The 22478-nt window shown below is 44.6% G+C and overlaps 1 protein-coding gene across 4 annotated transcripts in view; it reads right to left on the bottom strand.

The window, feature by feature from the left end:
- The window catches only part of CRAMP1 (cramped chromatin regulator 1), a 121095-nt gene that overhangs the window by 10383 nt on the left and 88234 nt on the right, over positions 1-22478 (bottom strand). For 3 of the 4 annotated variants that reach the window (XM_073362971.2, XM_073362970.2, XM_073362968.2), the window contains exons 14-18: positions 10317-10398; positions 6827-6931; positions 5398-5576; positions 4611-4691; positions 1826-2063 (exon numbers count right to left, since the gene is read on the bottom strand). In XM_073362971.2, coding sequence (XP_073219072.1) covers positions 1826-2063; positions 4611-4691; positions 5398-5576; positions 6827-6931; positions 10317-10398 — 685 coding nt within the window. The remainder of the gene's footprint in view (positions 1-1825; positions 2064-4610; positions 4692-5397; positions 5577-6826; positions 6932-10316; positions 10399-22478) is intronic. The other variant, XM_073362972.2, reaches the window with a different exon arrangement.

The raw sequence follows: 22478 nt of genomic DNA, 5'->3' as shown, positions 1-22478 counted from the left end.
AGCATACACCATTACATCCTAAAGCATGTTCACAAATGAGAAACAGTACAATTATTCAATCTAATGCAACACTTTAAAGGTGAACTGAAAATCTGAACAAGTAGAGTTAAACCCAGATTTGTATGCCAAGTACTGGTGGGTGCTTAGTCCTGAGGGAGGTTTTGACTGACTTGTTTTAAAACTGCGTCCCTCACCTCTCAGTACATGCTGCAGACTTCACAGTTAATTTACTAGATCTCAGTGCATTTTCAGTTACACTAAATGGCTCCTTACCAGAAGTATTATGGGTTGGGTTGTATCTGCAATATCCAAAATTTGAGTTTCAGGCTCTGACATTGACTTTTTGTCGGGTCTTGGGCAACTCAAATTAGTATGGCATTTTAAATGACAAAAAGTGATGTGATGGGGCTCTATGTTCATTATACATCAACATTTCGAGATCAAATTTGCTCAGCTGACCAGTAACAGGATGTTTTAAATGTCAGTCCTACAAAGTCACCCTGGGAAATGGCTCTTTCCTTCTTCTGTAACCTCACAGATACTAAAGATGCTGTAGGTCAAACTATGCAACCCCATTGACCTTTATTATCGATGAAGATGCAGGAGAAGTAAAGAACTCAGTTTGAGTCTCAGATCTCAAGGTGAATTTGCAGGCCCAAATTTAAAACATATTTTTCCTGGGAAACTGAGCAAATTTTACCTGGAAATACTGACACACAAACATAGAATTATAGAAGTCAATGATGAAAGGAACCTCGAGAGATAATCTAATCCAGTCCCCTGCCCTCAAGGCAGGGCTAGTAATAACTAGACCATTCCTGACAGACCATTCCTGTTTGTCTAACAAAAAACACTGTTTCAATACTCTGTATTTTTACAGAATAATATTTTAGAGCAGAAGTTCACTTTAACCTCTGTCTCAGTTTTCCTCATCTGAGAGATGGGAATAAATGTTCCATTCGCTTGCATATTTGTTACTTTAAGAAATCTCTTACATATGAAAGTCATGGTATAGTCCACCAAGGCCATGTTTCTGCAGGGTTAAATGAAGGATTGGAAGACAATACTTAAGCCATGTCTAAACTAGCACTTATATTGGCAAAACTTTTGTCGCTCAGCGGTGTGAAAAAACACACTGCGGAGTGACATACGTTTTGCTGGCATAAGCGCATTTGTGCACCGTGCTCTGTCGGCGGGAGACGCTCTTCTGCCAACATAACTACCGCTGCTCATTTAGCTGGTTTTATTATATGCTGATTGGAGAGCTCTCTTCTGTCGGCATAATGCAGCTACAACAGTGCTCTTACAGCAGCACAGCTGTATCAGTACAGCTGTGCCACTGTAAGCCTGTAAGCGTAGACATGACCTAAGTTCAAAAAATCATTTATGAAGACCCATGGTATCATTGGCCAAAAGCCTGCCTAATTCACTTAAATAATATGTAAGAAGCCATATTCCCTCCTCATGTGTGTCTACAGGGCTACCACTGAAATCAATAGGTAACCCAGAGGGAGATCAGAGAGAAGATTTTGGTCCTTACTATTTAGTAAGCTATGGAGGACACTGCTGCAGAGCTGTTCAGTAAGTTCAAAGAGCTACCAAAACTCTCTGCTAGGCCAGCAACAACTTAAATGTACATTAATTTAAAATGCAGTCAGACTCGTTAAGAAAAAGGGGAACTACACAATTTAACTTCTCAAAGGATATCACTAAGTCCATGATGATGCCTCGTAATAAGGGTTTTTCTGATATTTAGAACATGCTGCAGTTAATAGCATTTTTTTAACTTTAGTAATGAAAATGCCTGATCTTGACTTAGTCTTACTGTATTGACCAGAGCTGATAGCGATTTCAATGATAGAGTCGCTTATTTGAGTAGCAGGTTCTCCCTGAGAAAGCACATCTTCAGGTGGCCCAGGCAGAGAGATATCCAGCAGAGCAGAGACGTTGGGAGGACACAGATGCGTACTGGAGGCCTGTGATGGAGGAAGAGGAGGAGTGGAGAGACCATTCTGGAGAGGGGTCTTGGACAGTTCTGACAGAGAAAGGACTGATGTGTCCTGCTGTAAGAGTCAGAGAATGAATGAGTCATTAGTTTGCATAGGACTTGGACACTTCTAAAAGTTACAACAGACAGATCATGCGTGCGGAGAGCCTGAGCGTTGGGTTGAAAGAGAAGAACAGATGGATGCAACAGAAGCAGGATAAAATCAAGCAGAAAAGACTCCTAGCATACTCTGTTCCACCAGTCCAACTACCTGATGAAATATTTGTATTTTTCATACAAGAATAAAAGATCTACAGGTTTCATGCTCTGGACACCTATCAAAAACTGAAAACCACACAAAAGGACAGCCCACAAGCATACTCAGCCCATACCCTCCACAATAGCCTGACAAAAGTTGGGTTTTGCATCACACTCAAATGCAACTGATTTAAACTAGAGCATTTCCGAAACCTTCTACAACTGAAACCAGTGAAAGAGTTAATGAGAGGAGTCGCATTATTCTACAAGACTCTTCTTAACAGCTGAATATTGAATCAGGCTTTGTCAGCTGAGAAACATGCAGCTGCTTGGAGATCACCCCTGATTTAACAAGATTATTTTTCTTGAGAACTTCTGCAGCCAGCAGGTTCCACTACAAAAGTGAGCCCTACACCTTCTTCCACTAAAATAACTGAAGCACCATTAAGTGCTCCCATATATATCCTTGAAGAGTGTCTCAACATCACATTTGAAGTTGCATTAGCCACCAGATTAGTCTGAGGTTATAAAATTAACATCCATCGAACAATCCTTGCTTCTATAATTAGCCATAGATTCATAGATACTAAGGTCAGACGGGACCATTATGATCTTCTAGTCTGACCTCCTGCACAACGCAGGCCACAGAATTTCACCCACTCACTCCTGCGAAAAACCTCTCACCTATGTCTGAGTTATTGAAGTCCTCAAATCATGGTTTAAAGACTTCAAGGAGCAGAGAATCCTCCAGCAAGTGACCAGTGTCCCATGCTAGAGAGGAAGGCGGAAAACCTCCAGGGCCTCTTCCAATCTGTCCTGGAGGAAAATTCCTTCCCGACCCCAAATATGGCGATCAGCTAAACCCTGAGCATATGGGCAATATTCACCAGCCAGATACCCAGGAAAGAATTTTCTGTAGTAACTCAGATCCCACCCCATCTAACATCCCATCACAGGCCATTAGGCCTATTTACCATGAATATTTAATTAACAAAACCATGTTATCCCATCATACCATCTCCTCCATAAACTTATCGAGTTTAATCTTAAAGCCAGATAGATCTTTTGCCATGAGCTAGACCCAAAGCAAAGTGTTTCTCTTGAGAAGATTTGGTTATGCAACTAGTACTGTCATCAAGATCACACTATTGGATAATGTTCCTCCTGCAGTGATACACAGTGACAGCACTGCCAGAATGCATACTTTACTCCTGGGGGAATGCTACATCACTGCACAATGCAGAATTTGAGTAGAATTAATGTTCTGTGCAGAATTTCATTCCCCGCACAAAACTGATGCTGCAGAGCTGCTGGCCACCACTAGGGGCTGCTGGACTCAGCAGAACCTGGCTCTCCAGCTCACATATACAGGACCCCATGGGGGAGGGGGGTCAGAGCTGGAGGGTTCTAGGCAGCTGCAGTTCCCGTCATGTCCTGAAGGAAGGAGGCAGCGTGCAGGAACGCCATACAAGCCTGAGACCCATCATCAGGCTGTTTTTCTCTCTGGATCCCTGGGCTCTGGTAGATAAGGGGTGCTATGGGGTGCCCCATGGCTGGGCTCTGTGAGTAGGGGGTGTGGGTGTCTGAGACCAGAGGGGCAAAGTTTCCCCGCAAGATGTGCCCACCTGGCACGTGTGATACACCCAGACTGAGGCACACAACAAAAACATGACAGAGAAACAGGAACTGAGTTGTCATAGGGGTTTCTTTAACTCTCTACTCGCTGGGGGAATCTTTTTTGTTTTGTTACAGACATACTTGCTGACAGGTATTTTGAAACAAATTGCCAAAATAATTGAAACTAGTTTGATTATATTATGCTATTTTGGCAAATAAAATATGCAGAATTTTTTTTATCGTGCACAGAATTTTAAATTTTTTGTTGCAGAAGTCTCCCAGGAGTAATACTTATTTCAGTTCCTGGGGTCTACTTTCCCTTCAGACAATGTTTAAAATAGACTGGTGCAGTATAAAGGTACCTGTTTGCTTTGCTACACTCCTCCACTGTACCAGTCAATGCACAAGCGCAGCATTAAACCAGATCTGTTTGCTCTTCAGAGATCAGAACTTGTCAGTTTCATTCTGCTCTTCCACTCTCAGAGTAGTATAAAATCACAACATAAGCAGCTGTCCACAGCAACCTGTGAGACTTCCATTCCAGCACAGTAACAGTCATGGAGAACAATTACCCTGATGGCTGAAGGAAGAGCCATGTGACCTGCAGACTATTTCTGCAAAAATGGTTAGAAAATGGGGACATGGTAAAAGGATGGCACTGGAATATGAGTCCCTAAATAATGCTTGTGTGAAGAACACCACTGCTATAAACTTCATGCAGCTGCTCTTTGATCAGCTCATACTGTACCTGGAATCCATCAGGGACCGCTTCCTGCTCTTGCTGTGTCGGTAGGTTAATGAAAGGAACCCGACACCTACTGCTTGAACCCTAGAAGTGCAAAAGGGACTACATGAGTCACACTTATACACCAATTATAGCAAACTTAGCAGGAGCTACAAGAGACAAGCACATGATCATCCTTGCCACAATTTCCCCCCTTATCCTCTCTTCTAAGATGGGATCTCAGGGATACTGCTCTCTTAACCACCATCCCAGGGAGGTAGTGAACACAGACACCTGTTCTAGGTATAGATAAGGGAAACAGTAAGGGTCATCACAACTCCCACTTATAAAGTGATCTCCTGAAAGAGGATGCAGCTGGAATCAGAACGCAGGCACTCGGAGACCCATGTGAATACTCAGTCACATTAGGAGAAAGCTGTTTACTACCAGCACTCTCTTGTGCCCACAATTCCCTACTCAATGCATTTTTCTCAAATGGTGCCTTGCCTTTTGGCTTCAGACTTCTGGAGTGCAGATCGAAATTGCATGGCTGTAAGCCTCCCAGCAGGATGGAAACTTATTTTCCAACACAGCAGTGCCTGTTTCCCTAGATTCTCCCCAGCAGGTCCTGAACACCACACACCCACCAACCCACTCCGTCCTGGGCTAGGCTTGCTCTGAAAAATGAATCCATCCAACAAGTCTCAGGAGGAAGCTGACCACAGATTCACAATTAATACAGATGTTGGCTTCTTACACAAAACGAAGGAAATTATGAATGCTTTGACAAGCCTATTTAAGAGATACTGACCCCTACTGTGCCAATGGAGCCTCCAATCTGATCTGCCTTGGCCGACTCCTGCCCTGTGACCACTGCAGCCACACAGTCTGGAGACAGTGGAGACACACCTGACAAGCCCTCAGAATCCAGGACAGGCAAGGGGCTGCCAGGGATAATACCAGCACTTTTAGCTGCCAAGTCAATAGCACCTTTGGTAAAATAGAGAGAAAAAATATTAGAGATCTTTTCTTTCATTGACTGCCCATCTCTCCTATAAATATCTTTGGGGAAGAATTGAATCAGGCCATGTAGCTAAATCTTAACATAAGCATAGAGATGCAGAAGTGGTAATGTTGATTCAGATCCTGCAGACATGCTTGTTGTCCATATTTAGGAGGTGCAGTATTTTTAGCAAAATATTTATCATTTTTCCACTCTGTCCCCTTAAGGCCCTCCCAGTCCATTGTACTGCACTTCAATGGAGTTTAAAAGAGGTATCCCAGTTTTTCCTCCACAAATGTTCCTAGTAGTATTTACATGTCAGATATGCTGTTTGTCCACATGATTTTTAAAATTATGCAGTAATGCAGTTAGTTGTGTAATTTCTGGGAAGTACCTACAGTTTGAGAGAGGTGCTATAACACCAGCATAATAGTCTCATCTAATACCTTGCTTCTGGCTGCAGCCTAGGCTTGATATTTCTGTTGGAGGAAAAACCCATAATACACTTGGCCAGCTGTGTTATTCTGCATGAGGGAGGAAGATTTCTCCATATTAGCTGACCAGCTTATTCTCTGAAGCATAAAGTTGTGCTCTGCATTTTAACTTGCACAGGACACAGCCTTTAGGTAACTTAAGCTTATCCAGCTCTTTCACAACTTACAACATTTAACTGTCTTCCTATGGCAGAGAATTCCCCAGGCCAACTACACACAATATGAAACAGGATTCCTGGTTACATGTTCTCACTACCAGTTCATTTAATTAAGAGGCATGTTCTTTTATTATGGGGCAGGGTAGAAAAGGAGGCATTGGTGAAGTCCCCTCCATGCCCAGTATTCCAAATCTTGTCTTGGTGGATAAACTATTAGGGCTTAGAACAAAATGTAACACATACATATGCAGAGCTGAATGTGAGCCACAAAGTCTGTATTCTAACTTTCCCCAGAGATCAGGGGATTCATGATGCTCGGTCTGGTTCAGATCTGTAGATACATCCATCCATCTATATGCCAAGTGTTAGGATATGAGCATGGTATGTGATATTAGTTTGGAGTGTGTCATCATTGCCCACTCCGCTTCCCTACAGCAAGTCTCTCCACACCTATTGTGGTGCAAACTGTTTTTATGTATTGCAAAAGTATATATATAAAAACAAGCAAAACATTTTAAAGGCACCAAGGATTTGTACCTGGATGTAGGAAATCAAAATATGCCAGTTTTATGAGGGGAGACTTACTGGACAGGTGGTTGGTATCTTGTGCTGGAAGAACCTTGGGCACAATGGGTCGAGAAACAGCAGCTTTAGTCAATGAAGACTGGATTGGCCGAAATGAACCTCTCCCTAAAGAGTGAAGAATTAAATCTCAGAAGGAGCCAAAACTGGACATCTTCCTTAAACCGCAAAAAGAAAAGGAGTACTTGTGGCACCTTAGAGACTAACCAATTTATTTGAGCATAAGCTTTCGTGAGCTACAGCTCACTTCATCGGATGCATACTGTGGAAACTGCAGAAGACATTATATACACAGAGACCATGAAACAATACCTCCTCCCACCCCACTCTCCTGCTGGTAATAGCTTATCTAAAGTGATCACTTTCCTTACAATGTGTATGATAATCAAGTTGGGCCATTTCCAGCACAAATCCAGGTTTTCTCACCCCCGCCCCAAAAAAAAAACAAAACAAAAAACCCTACACACACACAAAAACTCACTCTCCTGCTGGTAATAGCTTATCCAAAGTGACCACTCTCCCTACAATATGCATGATAATCAAGGTGGGCCATTTCCAGCACAAATCCAGGTTCTACAAGCCATTACCCTATGATCCCACTGAGAGTTACCAAAAGCAACTACAGCATTTGCTCAAGAAACTTCCTGAAAAAGCACAAGATGAAATCCGCACAGACACACCCCTGGAACCCCGACCTGGGATATTCTATCTACTACCCAAGATCCATAAACCTGGAAATCCTGGGCACCCCATTATCTCAGGCATTGGCACCCTGACACCAGGATTGTCTGGCTATGTAGACTCCCTCCTCAGGCCCTACGCTACCAGCACTCCCAGCTACCTTCGAGACACCACTGACTTCCTGAGGAAACAACAATCCATCGGTGATCTTCCTGATAACACCAGCCTGGCCACTATGGATGTAGAAGCCCTCTATACCAACATTCCACACAAAGATGGACTACAAGCCGTCAAGAACACTATCCCCGATAATGTCACGGCTAACCTGGTGGCTGAACTTTGTGACTTTCTCCTTACCCATAACTATTTTACATTTGGGGACAATGTATACCTTCAGATCAGCGGCACTGCTATGGGTACCCGCATGGCCCCACAGTATGCCAACATTTTTATGGCTGATTTAGAACGCTTCCTCAGCTCTCGTCCCCTAACGCCCCTACTCTACTTGCGCTATATTGATGACATCTTCATCATCTGGACCCATGGAAAAGAAGCCCTTGAGGAATTCCACCAGGATTTCAACAATTTCCATCCCACCATCAACCTCAGCCTGGTCCAGTCCACACAAGAGATCCACTTCCTGGACACTACAGTGCTAATAAACAATGGTCACATAAACACCACCCTATACCGGAAACCTACTGACCGCTATTCCTACCTACATGCCTCCAGCTTTCACCCTGACCACACCACACGATCCATCGTCTACAGCCAAGCTCTGCGATACAACTGCATTTGCTCCAACCCCTCAGACAGAGACAAACACCTACAAGATCTCTATCAAGCATTCTTACAACTACAATACCCACCTGCGGAAGTGAAGAAACAGATTGATAGAGCCAGAAGAGAACCCAGAAGTCACCTACTACAGGACAGGCCTAACAAAGAAAATAACAGAACGCCACTAGCCGTCACCTTCAGCCCCCAACTAAAACCCCTCCAACGCATTATTAAGGATCTACAACCTATCCTGAAGGATGACCCAACACTCTCACAAATCTTGGGAGACAGGCCAGTCCTTGCCTACAGACAGCCCCCCAACCTGAAGCAAATACTCACCAACAACCACATACCACACAACAGAACCACTAACCCAGGAACCTATCCTTGCAACAAAGCCCGTTGCCAACTGTGCCCACATATCTATTCAGGAGACACCATCACAGGGCCTAATAACATCAGCCACACTATCAGAGGCTCGTTCACCTGCACATCCACCAATGTGATATATGCCATCATGTGCCAGCAATGCCCCTCTGCCATGTACATTGGTCAAACTGGACAGTCTCTACATAAAAGAATAAATGGACACAAATCAGATGTCAAGAATTATAACATTCATAAACCAGTCGGAGAACACTTCAATCTCTCTGGTCACGCAATTACAGACATGAAGGTTGCTATCTTACAACAAAAAAACTTCAAATCCAGACTCCAGCGAGAAACTGCTCAATTGGAATTCATTTGCAAATTGGATACTATTAATTCAGGCTTAAATAGAGACTGGGAGTGGCTAAGTCATTATGCAAGGTAGCCTATTTCCCCTTGTTTTTTCCTACCCTCCGCCCCCCCCCCGACGTTCTGGTTAAACTTGGATTTATGCTGGAAATGGCCCACCTTGATAATCATACACATTGTAAGGAGAGTGGTCAGTTTGGATGAGCTATTACCAGCAGGAGAGTGAGTTTGTGTGTGTGTGTGTTTTGGGGGGGGGGGGGTGAGAAAACCTGGATTTGTGCTGGAAATGGCCCACCTTGATTTTCATACACATTGTAAGGAGAGTGGTCACTTTAGATAAGCTATTACCAGCAGGAGAGTGGGATGGGAGGAGGTCTCTGTGTATATAATGTCTTCTGCAGTTTCCACAGTATGCATCCGATGAAGTGAGCTGTAGCTCACGAAAGCTTATGCTCAAATAAATTGGTTAGTCTCTAAGGTGCCACAAGTACTCCTTTTCTTTTTGCGAATACAGACTAACACGGCTGTTACTCTGAAACCTTCCTTAAACCAAAACACTGCACAGTTAAATAGATCTGTGGGAATTTTAAGCAGCTTCCAAACTAAGCTGACACTGAAAGCAGTGATGAAATTAAGACTTCAAATAGTAGTAGCACAAGCTAATCAGCAGTTCATTGCCAGGCAAGACAATGGCAATACTGCGTGTAACCACAGCTGCATGCCATTATTTCCAATTAAAATAACCTTGAGGTTCTAATGCTGATTTTGAGATCCATGGTGGGATGCAAATTAACTTGTGTCAGTGCTATACTCAAGAAGAGGCCAGAGGGAAAGGCCAAATGGCAGACAAAATACCGGTCAGTGAATTTATTTCACCATATGAAATTCATATAACATTCTGACGCTAGAAAAAGCCTAACATAAAGTTGAGTATGACAACTCTCAAAGGAAAAGAATTCCTGGCTCAGTATTTTCACCCACAAATTCAGTTTCTTGATGTAGAACTCCATGGAACTAGGATTAGGAAAGAGGGAGAGAAACTGAGGAGAAATGATTACAAGCTAGGTAAAAATGATCAAGAAGCAGAAGCTTGTCACCCCATGGGACATGACTCAACTAAACTGGTGAACGGTTGTGGTTTTGAACGGATTTTTTTTTTCTTTTAAAGATTATTCCCTCACTCCTCACCACACACAGTGGTAAGAGAGCCTTTCTAATTCATCCCAGTATCAGCTCACAACTTAATATTCCCACTATGGATCTTCATTCTGTAATGCAGAAAGGGCAGACTCACCTGTTATGGAAGAGTTGGATAAGATGGAGAAGGAGCAGACATGCTGGGACGGATTTCCCGATGGCCTGGGGAGCAGTGTTCTCTGCGTGGGGGAAGATAACAGACCAAAACAGATTTAAAAACAGAACAAAGTGAGTTGGTTTCATATAGTGCCCTTTGCAGTTGTGATACCTTACAGAATAAGGAGTTGAATATCAGTACAGTAGGAACCAGCGCTGGCCTTACTATGAGGCGAACTGAGGCGGCCTCACCACAGATATGGTGGAGTGCTGTGCTGGAGGAAGGAGGGCACATGGGACATAACAGGCAGGAAGGAGAAAAGGTGAGAGGGAATAACAGAAAGCAGCAGGAGCTGCAGGGAGAGAGAGGAGGAGGAGGAGCAGCCTCTTATGTACCTTTCTACCATCCCCAGGAGCCTGAACTGATTAACACCAACTTCTCAGGGAGCTTCCTGTTTCCTGCTGCTTCCCTGAACCCACTTGAGGCGAACAGGCAGTCAACTGAAGTAGTAGGAGCCAATTTGGCCCTTAAGACGCTGATATCTTCCCTCACTCAGCTACCAACCTGCTTATTTGTCCCCTTCAATTGAGTGTTGAGAGCCACTATAGCTGGCACAGAACAGCAGTCATGAGTGAAAGAAGAAAACGGCCCTCTGGGGCAGCATTCAGATAAAGAAAGCAAGCAAAGGAAGCTTTTCTACATAAGCAGGAAGGAGCTCTCCTGAGATAGACACACAAATGTTCACGGTGAGCCTTCTGGCCCCAGTGAGGATGAGAGTGGTGAGGAGATGCCTGATCTTCCAGTTAGTCAGAGTGCAGGTGACCTGGCAGCTACTGCAGCATCCATATCTCCATCTCAAATGGATGTAACCATGCACATTCCTGAAGAAAAAGTGTAGATCAGAGAAGAGCGTGGTGGAGGAGCAAGAAACAGCTGCTGCTGAGTTTAGTTCCTTAAGTCTAGATGATCTAGGACTGTGGACCCACTTGAGCAGTAGCCTGAGAGACTTCCTTGTACTGCATGGGCCACAGCAAGTGAAAAACTTCATGTTCCCCAAAGACAATGAAAATAGAAGTTTCCATCCAACACATTACTGGCGTGAAATCCCCAATGGTGAGAAAGAGGAGAGGCCATGGCTTATGTACTCAAAACCCCAGAATGCTGCATACTGTTTTTGTTGCAAACTCTTCCAGTCTAATGTTCCAGACATATTGGGTTCTAGAGGAACAAAGGACTGGAAAAATCTAGCTAGAAATCTGCCATGAGAAGGCAGCAAATCACTGGAGAGCATTCCACAGGTGGAAAGAGCTTGAGATAAGACTAAGGTTAAAGGCCACCATAGATTATCAGCATCAAGAGAAGATTGCATCAGAGTCTCTTTACTGTCAAAATGTTCTGAAAAGGCTCATTGTCATTGTGAGAATGCTTGCTACCCAAAACCTAGCACCGCATGGCACTTCAGATCAGCTGTATGTGCCAAACAATGGAAGCTTCCTTAAAATTGTGGAGCTGATGGCAGAGTTTGATGCTGTACTCCAGGAGTATCTAAGAGTCACCACCCAAGAAATGTACACACACCACTACCTTGGAAAAACAATTCAAAATGAGGTCATACAGTTACTGGCAACAAAAGTCAAACAAAAAATTGTGGCAGATCTGAAGTCAGCAAGATATTACTCTGTTATTCTGGACTGCACACCTGACATTAGCCATACGGAACAAATGACTTTAATGGTGTGTTTTGTAACAAGAACAGAACCTAGTGAAAATGTCCCTGCAATGGTGACTGTCAGAGCATTTTCTAGAATTTAATGACACCGATGATACTATAGGAGCTGGTATGACAAATGTGCTTCTTAAAAAGCTGGAAGATACGGGAATTATGAAAGCTGACATGAGACGTCAGGGCTACGGTAATGATGCCAACATGAGAGGAAAGAACAGAACAGTGCAGACACGGATCAGAGAGTTAAACCCTCGAGCTTTTTTTGTCCGATGCAGTTTTCATTCATTGAACTTGGTGGTCTGTGATGCATCAGCAGCTTCTAGTGAGGCTGCTGAATTTTTTAATGTAATTCAAAGTATCTGTGTATTTTTCTCTGCATCAACTCATCGATGGCAAATTTTGAACCAAATCTGGGAACATACTCTCTGACACTGAAACCACTGAGTGCCACATGATGGAAAAGTCAAGTGGAGGCAGTAAAGCCTATCAAACACCAAATTGGGAAGATAGATGATGCCATAGTTGCCATTATGCAGGATAATGCTATGACAGGAACTGTTCATGGGAGAACAGTAAGGTGGGTAGAAAGCTGGCTAGATTGTCGGGCTCAACGGGTAGTGATCAATGGCTCCATGTCTAGTTGGCAGCCAGTATCAAGTGGAGTGCCCCAAGGGTCGGTCCTGGGGCCGGTTTTATTCAATATCTTCATAAATGATCTGGAGGATGGTGTGGATTGCACTCTCAGCAAATTTGCAGATGATACTAAACTGGGAGGAGTGGTAGATACGCTGGAGGGGAGGGATAGGATACAGAAGGACCTAGACCAATTGGAAGATTGGGCCAAAAGGAATCTGATGAGGTTCAATAAGGATAAGTGCAGGGTCCTGCACTTAGGACGGAAGAACCCAATGCACAGCTACAGACTAGGGACCGAATGGCTAGGCAGCAGTTCTGCGGAAAAGGACCTAGGGGTGACAGTGGACGAGAAGCTGGATATGAGTCAGCAGTGTGCCCTTGTTGCCAAGAAGGCCAATGGCATTTTGGGATGTATAAGTAGGGGCATAGCGAGCAGATCGAGGGACGTGATCGTTCCCCTCTATTCGACATTGGTGAGGCCTCATCTGGAGTACTGTGTCCAGTTTTGGGCCCCACACTTCAAGAAGGATGTGGATAAATTGGAGAGAGTCCAGCGAAGGGCAACAAAAATGATTAGGGGACTGGAACACATGAGTTATGAGGAGAGGCTGAGGGAGCTGGGATTGTTTAGCCTGCAGAAGAGAAGAATGTGGGGGGATTTGATAGCTGCTTTTAACTACCTGAAAGGGGGTTCCAAAGAGGATGGCTCTAGACTGTTCTCAATGGTAGCAGATGACAGAACGAGGAGTAATGGTCTCAAGTTGCAGTGGGGGAGGTTTAGATTGGATATTAGGAAAAACTTTTTCACTAAGAGGGTGGTGAAACACTGGAATGCGTTACCTAGGGAGGTGGTAGAATCTCCTTCCTTAGAGGTTTTTAAGGTCAGGCTTGACAAAGCCCTGGCTGGGATGATTTAACTGGGAATTGGTCCTGCTTTGAGCAGGGGGTTGGACTAGATGACCTTCTGGGGTCCCTTCCAACCCTGATATTCTATGATTCTATGATTCTATGAACAGTGGCAGCGGGGAATGAAATCACCAGAAACATGCATAACTTCAAATTTCTATGTGGCTTAGTGTTGTGGCATACTGTTCGAAGTAAATGTTGTAAGCAAGAGACGCCAAGGTGTTGACCTTGCTATATCTGGAGCAATGGAACAATTGGACAAAGCAAAAAGCCATACCTAGAATCTTACCGGTCAGATGAGGGATTTCAAAACATTCTGAAGAATGCACAGAAGTTGGCAGAAGAACTTCACTCTGAAGCTATATTCCCACCCATTCAAGAATACAAGAGTCACCGAAGAGGACAACATTTTGATTACGAGGCACGGGATAATCCCATAAGAGACCCCAAACAACAATTCAAAGTTGAATTTTTTAACCAGGTGCTAGATTGTGCAATACAGTCAGTTGAAGAACGTTTCATGCAGCTCAAGGAACACAGCAGTATATTTGGGATGTTGTATGATATTCCGAAACTCTCACTATACCTGAAGAAGACCTACACCAGCAATGCAGTGACATGCACGATATTGATGCAAGTGATTTAGGTGATGAACTGAAAGCCCTTTCAAGATACATTTCAGCAGGATCAACTCCAAAGGCTGTTCTGGAATATATGAACACAAATAAGATGAGCGCCCTCTTTCCAAATGCTTTTGCTGATCTGCGCATACTTCTAAACACTTTCTGTAACAGTTGCCAGTGGAGAACGCACCTTCTCCAAGCTGAAGTTAATAAAAACACATCTACACTCCACAATGACACAGGAGAGGCTGGTTGGCCTTGCAACCATATCAGTAGAGCATGAACTGGCCCAGGCTGTGGACCTTCAAAGGAAGCAGTTCAAATCTTTGCAACCAAGAAGGTACGGAAAGCACCACTTTGATTATTCAAACAGATAAAAATGCCAGTCTTTACTATGCATACAAGAAAAGTTACCTTTGCTGTTCAGGTGTTTGAAAGTTAAGTGTTACTTAAAATTTTAAACAAGGCATTTTAAGTTGTTAGTTCTCCTTTATTGGGGTAGGTAGCAGAGCACTAGGAGAGGAGAAGAACAGGAAGAAGGCAGAATTGAGACCTTTCAAATTTTTGGCCCAAGCGAGGGGCCCTGGCAGTGACTATGTGGGCACACACCAGTCAGACGCAGCAAGAACCCTTTCTGCTTCCGTTTGAGAGGGAATGTAAGTTACATGTCTCTTTTCTCTGCAAAGCACCATGGCATTGAAATTCCATCTGGACAACATCCAGAGATGGATGTGAAGTCAAACTCAGCTCCTGTCTCACTGATAATGCAGCAGTCTCCGAGTCCCCTAGAGCAATGGTTCTCAAACTTTTTTTTTTGCGGACCACTTGAAAATTGCCGAGGGTCTCAGCGGACCATTTAATGATCTTTCCAATTGTTGTTTGTACCTTTAGCTAACTATTGTAAAGTGCTTTGGATAAAAGCACTATATATTAAAACAAACTTAATAATTAACTTTTTTTTGTTCTACAAATAAAAGCCCACAACTCATATTTTAATATCAGTAGTCTTACCTTTCTAATGTGATGGATGTGCCCTCTCTTCCCCGCCACGGCAGCCACGGAGCTGAGGCTGGGAAGGAGAGGGGTCTCTCCCTTTTCCCCCCACCACAGCAACCACAGAGCGGAGGCTGGGAAGAAGGGCAGTCTCTCCCCAGCAGCCGCAGCCCTAGAGCTGGGGAAAGTCGCCTCTTTCTCTGGCCCTCGCAGCCCTGCACATCCCAAATTCTCCTCACCCCCTCTTCTCACCCCACTTCCCCCTTCCACCTACTCTTTATCCCCCCCAAGGCCACCACCTCACCTTACAAGTGCATCTTCTCCAGGGACCAGGCACCTAATTAGTGGAGCCACACCTGCACGGCTCCACTAATTAGGTTGGTGGCCCTTCATTCTCTCATGTGCGGCCCCCCAGGTGCGAACCTTAGAGGGAACTAATCGGTGGACCACCTGAATGGAGCTCACGGACCACTTGTGGTCCACAGACCACAGTTTGAGAACCTCTTTCCTAGAGTATTACACTGTAGTGTCACCTCTGAGCATGGGCACAAGCTTTTGTGTGGGACTTGATCCTCTGTCATGGTTAACAACTAAATGATAATGAACGACAAAGGAAACTACATTCAGAAATTTTAAAAGATGGAATTGTATGGAACAGAACATCTCACTGAGGCCCATAAAATGCAATTTCTTAGGCACAGGAGACCTCTAAGGCAGAGCGTGGACTCTCTCTTTTCGTCCCTTACATATAGCTAAGGAGACTAAAGAGCCCCTGGTCACATGCTAGCATTTCATAAGATTTTTTCAAACAAATGCCAAATAACGTTTCCATTTTCTTATACTTTGTTGTTCCTGCCAGTTACATCAGCCCTGAGTCTCTCTCCCTTCCCCTACCATCTGTGCTTTTATAATCATATTTTCCTTTTTGGCTGGGATTTGCAGGGAGCTTTAGAGAGGCTAATGATACCCACTTACCAGTGAAATTCAGAAGGAGCTGGACACCTTGCTCCCATCAACCTCACTGAAAATCCCAGCCTTCATTTTTAAATTAGTGCCCCTTTGAACTGAGTTTTTTTTTCTGGTATAATCTGTCTCCCCACCCAATTTCGTAGACATTTCAAAAACAATCAGTGGGAAGACAAACTGAAGATCTTGTTGTAATAAGGAATGAGACACCAGGATTCCAAATATACACAAAAGATAGAAGTCTGCAGGACTGAGGTATAAAGTAGAATCCTAGTTAGGATATTCCATTTGTTCCAAACTTTCTTCCAGACCAAGTATATTTTTGCTTTCCCAACCTCCCTTCCATGTGGCTACACTACACTGTTACTGCAGCTGCTGTTGCTGATGCGGGAATCTAACCAGGTTTAGTTATTAAAGAGGCTAAAAGAGAAAGTTACTTACCTTGTGTAGTAATGATGGTTCTTCGAGATGTCCCCCCCATGGGTGCTCCATTGTAGGAGTGTGTGTGTGTGTGTGTGTGTCCTTGCACTTCTAATCAGAGACCTTTGGTACCAGTGTCTGTTCAGCCTGCACATGCTCTTTATCCCCCTCCCTCTGTGCTCTGCGTCGAGGCTAATTAGCACTGCACGGGCGAACCCTCAGGTTCTTCTCTACTCTGAAGTAGAGTTGTTGGTTGTTGAGCACCCATAGGGACACACATCTCGAAGAACCATTGTTACTGAACAAGATGAGTAACTTTCTCTTCTTGAGTAGTGTTCCTATGGGTGCTGCACTGTGGGTGACTTCTGGGCAGTATCCCCAATGGGAGGTTGGGGCTTCGGCGTCTAGTTTGTTATGGATGATAGTACTATGAAGATGGTGTGAGAAACAGAGTCTCCAGTAATCGCAGTGTTCAGCAAAGGTATGAGCAGATGCCCGAGTCATTGCTCTGCAGATTTCCAAGATAGGGACATTCTTGAGGAAGGCAACCAAGGAGGAAACCAACCTCATGGAGTGCGTGCGGATTCCAGATGGAGGTACCACATTGCAAACATTACAGGAGTGTTTAATACAAGTTCGAGACCCATTAGGAGAGTCTTTGGGCTGATACTGCCATGCCTTTAGACCTTCTGCAATGGAAAGGAAAAGCTTAGAAGATTTCCTAAAGGCCTTTGTCCTGTCCAGGTTAAAGGTCAGAGCTCTCCTAACATCTAGCATGTGCAGTATAGCCTCCCTGTTATCACAGTGAGGCTTAGGGTAAAAGGTCAGGAGGTGAATCAGTTGGCTCATGTGAAAAGACTATGTCACCTTGAGGATGAACTTTGGATAGGGCCAAAAAGAGGAACCTCATTTTTAAAGAATATTATAAAGAGTGGTGCACCATTAGTGCCACTAAATGTTCTCCTTGCCAAGGTGAAGGCTATCAGAAATGCTGTCTTCATTGCCTGGTATGTGAGTGAACAAGTGGCAAAAGGCTCAAAAGCGTGATCTAGTGAGACTCTTTAAAACGAGATTTAGGTCCCACACTGAAGTGGGATGTCTGGGTTGGGGAAAAAGAGGTTCACCATGTCCCTGAGGAATCTTTTTGTAATTGGGCAGGAGAAAACAGAGTATCCCTCTACTTGTAAATAGAAAATTGCTGTGGCCGCCAGATGTACTTTGAGTGAACTGAGGGACTGATTGACCTGACCTCTTGAGGTCAACACACACCATGGGAAGGATAGAAGATGCCAGGGTAATTTGTCTGAAATTGCCCAAACCTGAAACCTAGTTCACTTTTGCAGGTAAGTATGACCAGTAGTCGATTTTCTACTGTGTAGCAACACTTCCTGTACAACCGTGGAGCAGCAGCATTGTGTGTGTTGGTACCATGAAGGAACCAAACCTTGAGCCATTCCGCAGGTTGGGAAGGAGAATGTGTCCTTCGTTCTGTGAGAGGAGGTAAGGAGTTGGTTGAAGAGAGATTGGTGGACACACTGCAAGCTGTGACAGATACAGGTATCATGTTTGTTTGTCTCAGTCAGGTGGGAGCAATCAGGATGACATTTGCTTTTTCCCTTTTTATTTTTAACAGGATTTTCAACAGCAGAGGGAATGGAGAAAAGGCATATAGAAGGTCCTTGTCCCATGGAAGAAAGAGAACATCTCCTAATGAGTGCTGTCCAAGGCCAACCCTGGAGCAGTAGTGTGGGCACCTCCTGTTCAGCTAAGTAGCAAACAAGTCTGTTGTCGGTGTCTCCCATTGACAGAATATGCTGTGGAGTACTGCTGGGTTCAGTTCCCACTTGTGGTCATGTGAGAACTTCCAAATCACAGTGTCCGCTGTTGTGTTCTGCACTCCTGAGAGATAGGCAGGCTGCTGCTATTAGAACATTGTGGCAGATTCACCAGTTCCAAAGCTTTAGCACTTCCACGCACAGGGAGGCCAATCTGGCGCCGCCCTGACGATTTAGATAGTACATGCACACAATGTTGTCTGTCATGACCTTCGTGTCTGTACCTCTGATCAGTGAAAGAAAGTGAAAGCAAGTGTTCCTGACTGACCTGAGTTTGAGGAGATTGATGCGGAGAGTTGCCTCCAGGGATGACCACTTGTCGAGTTGTGAGGTTGTTGAGATATGCACCCCAACATATGAGGGATGCATCTGTAGTGAGAAGTAATGTTGGGGGGGAAGTTGTGTGAACTTTTCATGAACACCCATGCAAACATTTGTTGGGTCTTTCCACCAATCCAGGGAGCGTTTGACCCTGGAAGGCGCTGAGAGAGGTTTGTCTAACCTGTCTGTTTGACCTGCAAACCGAACTGAACCCTGTCTACAGACATCTCATGTGAAGTCTGGCATGAACTATTACAAACGTGCCAGCTGCCATGTGTCCTAGAAGCTGGAGGCAATGTCTGGCTTACATTTGTGGACTGCTTTGAACTGTCTCTAGGAGCGTTGACAGGCTGTGAAATCTGTGTTGTGGGAGGAGCACTCTCACATGCAGTGCATTGAGATCGGCCCCTATAAGCTCCAAATACTGTATCAGAGTTAAGGTTGACTTTTCGATGTTGATTTGTAGCCCTAGCTTCATGAATAACTCCACTGTCCTGTGGGTGGCCGATAGGGCGTCTTTGAAGGAGTAGGCCCTGAAGAGACAGTCATCCAAGTATGGGTAGATCATGATCCCCAGGGTGTGTGGAGAATACTCTGGGAGCCAACAAAGGCCAAAAGGGGTACTCTATACTGATAATGATCCTGACCTAGGGTAAGCCAGAGGAATTGTCTGAGAGACTGTAGAATTGATATGTAGAAATAGGCATCCTGAAGGTTGAGGGCTGAGAATCAATCCCCCTATTCCACAGATGGAATAATCACTGGTAGTGTGACCATTTCAAATTTTTTCAGCCTTCACATTTTTCTTCCATGCTCTAAGGTCCAGTATCGGTCTCCAACCTCCCTGTTTCTTGGGGATCAGGAAATATCAGGAATAAAATCCTTTGCCTCGGAGATATGCACAAACAGAGATAGGAGGTGATTTATTTCCTGTCTAAATAGTCTCTTGTGAGAAGGATCCCTGAAGAGAAATGGGGAGGAAGAGTAGAGAGGATGGAGGGAGGTGAAGTGGATGGAATACCCATGGGAGATAATTTCTAAAACCTATCTGTCGAATGTTGTGTTCCCAGTTCTGATGGAACAGAGCCAGAAAGCATCCAAAGGGATGTGAGAGGTTGAGAGAGCTGGTGTGGTAGAGAGTGACATCAAAATTGGTGTTTTGAGGTGGAAAGCTGAGACATGGTGGCCTGATGGTTTGCCCCTCTGAAATTTGGACATTTTTCATTGTGTCTGTAGCACTGTGATGGGTAATTGGGTGGATGTGACTTCTGTGATGGCTGAGGACTAAGTTTCCCTTTTTTGTCTGGACATATAGATCCCCAGCAACTGAAGTGTGAATGTGGAGTATTTCAGAGAGTGGAGTGCGGCATTGGTCTTGTCCACGAACAATTTCAGGCCTTCGAAGGGGAAGTCTTTGACCATCATCTGAATCTCCTTCTGCAGTCTCAAAAGATGCAGCCACAACACTTGCTGCATCACGACTGCTGTCGAGATCGAACAGGCTGCAGTTTCCACAGCACCTAGTGCGGTCTGGAGTGCTGGTTTTGTCACTAACTATCCCCCCCCGTACGATGGCCTGAAATTGGTCTCTGTGTGACTCTGTCAGGTGATCCATAAAGGCATTAAGCTTTACATAATTTGTGCAGTCATATTTGGCTGCTAAGGCTTGGTAGTTGGCAACTCAAAATTGCAAAGTTGTGGAAGAGTAGGCCTTCCTCCCAAACCAGTTGTCTCTTCCAATCTCTATCGTAAGGGATGGATTTTGAGTAGTGCTGGTGGCCATAAGAGTTCACCAAATCCACCACGATGGAATTAGGTGGCAGGTGGGAGAAGAGGACATAATACTTCTTGTTGGCCCATTTGTTGGCCAACAAACCATCCCGATGTGTAGAAAGAATAGTAAATATGGCAGGCAACCAGCTTGGCTTAACAGTGAAATCCTTGCTGATCTTAAAACACAAAAAAGAAACTTACAAGAAGTGGAAGATTGGACAAATGACCAGGGAGAAGTATAAAAATATTGCTCTAGCCTGCAGGGGTGTAATCAGGAAGGCGAAACCACACTCGGAGTTGCAGCTAGCAAGCGATGTTAAGGGTAACAAGAAGGGTTTCTTCTGGTATATTAGCAACAAGAAAAAAGTGAAGGAAAGGGCCACTTACTGAATGAGGGAGACAACCTAGTGACAGAGGATGTGGAAAAAAGCTAATGTACTCAGTGCTTTTTTTGCTTCTGTCTTCACGAACAAGGTCACCTCCCAGACTACTGCACTGGGCAGCACAGCATGGGGAGGAAGTGACCAGCCGTCTGTGGAGAAAGAAGTAGTTCGGGACTATTTAGAAAAGCCGGATGAGCACAAGTCCATGGGGCTGGATGCGCTGCATCCAAGGGTGCTAAAGGAGTTGGCAGATGTGATTGCAGAGCCATTGGCCATTATCTTTGAAAACTCATGGCGAAAGGGGGAGGTCCCGGATGACTGGAAAAAGGCGAGTGCCCATCTTTAAAAAAGGGAAGGAGGAAGATCCGGGGAACTACAGGCCAGTCAGCCTTACCTCAGTCCCTGGAAAAATCATGGAGCAGGTCCTCAAGGAATCAATTTTGAAGCACTTAGAGAAGAAAGGGATCAGGAACAGTCAGCACGGATTCACCAAGGGCAAGTCATGCCTGATTAACCTAATTGCCTTCTATGATGAGATAACTGGCTCTGTGGATGAGGGGAAAGCAGTGGACGTGTTATTCCTTGACTTTAGCAAAGCTTTTGACACGCTCTCCCACAGTATTCTTGCCAGAAAGTTAAAGAAGCATGGGCTGGATGAATGGACTATGTGGTGGATGGAAAACTTGCTAGATCATCGAGCTCAACAGGTACTGATCAATGGCTCCATTTCTAGTTGGCAGCCCGTATCAAGTGGAGTGCCCCAAGGGTCGGTCCTGGGGCAGGTTTTGTTCAATAGCTTCATTAATGATCTGGAGGATGGCGTGGATTGCACCCTCAGCAAGTTTGCAGATGACACTAAACGGGGAGCAGAGGTAGATATGCTGAAGGGTAGGGATAGGATACAGAGGGACCTAGACAATTAGAGGATTGGGCCAAAAGAAATCTGATGAGGTTCAGCAAGGACAAGTGCAGAGTCCTGTACTTAGGACAGAAGAATCCCATGCACTGCTACAGACTAGGGACCGAGTGGCTTGGCAGCAGTTCTGCAGAAAAGGACCTACGGGTTACAGTGGATGAGAAGCTGGATATGAGTCAACAGTGTGCCCTTGTTGCCAAGAAGGCCAATGGCATTTTGGACTGTACAAGTAGGAGCATTGCCAGCAGATTGAGGGATGTGTTCATTCTCCTCTATTTGGCATTGGTGAGGTCTCATCTGGAGTACTTTGTCCAGTTTTGGGCCCCACACTACAAGAAGGATGTGGAAAAATTGGAAAGAGTCCAGCAGAGGGCAACAAAAATAATTAGGGGGCTGGGGTACATGACTTACAAGGAGAGGCTGAGGGAACTGGGATTATTTAGTTTGCAGAACAGAAGAATGAGATGGGATTTGATAGCTGCTTTCAACTACCTGAAAGGGGGCTCCAAAGAGGATGGATCTAGATTGTTCTCAAGGGTACCAGATGACAGGACAAGGAGTAATGGTCTCAAGTTGCAGTGGGGGAGGTTTAGGTTGGATATTAGGAAAATCTTTTTCACTAGGAGGGTGGTGAAGCACTGGAATGGGTTACCTAGGGAGGTGG

The sequence above is a fragment of the Lepidochelys kempii genome, chromosome 10 (assembly GCF_965140285.1).
Source record: "Lepidochelys kempii isolate rLepKem1 chromosome 10, rLepKem1.hap1, whole genome shotgun sequence".
NCBI classification, from domain to species: domain Eukaryota; kingdom Metazoa; phylum Chordata; order Testudines; family Cheloniidae; genus Lepidochelys; species Lepidochelys kempii.
Note: the sequence above shows the minus strand (reverse complement) of the source record. Positions and strands in the feature narration are given on the sequence as shown.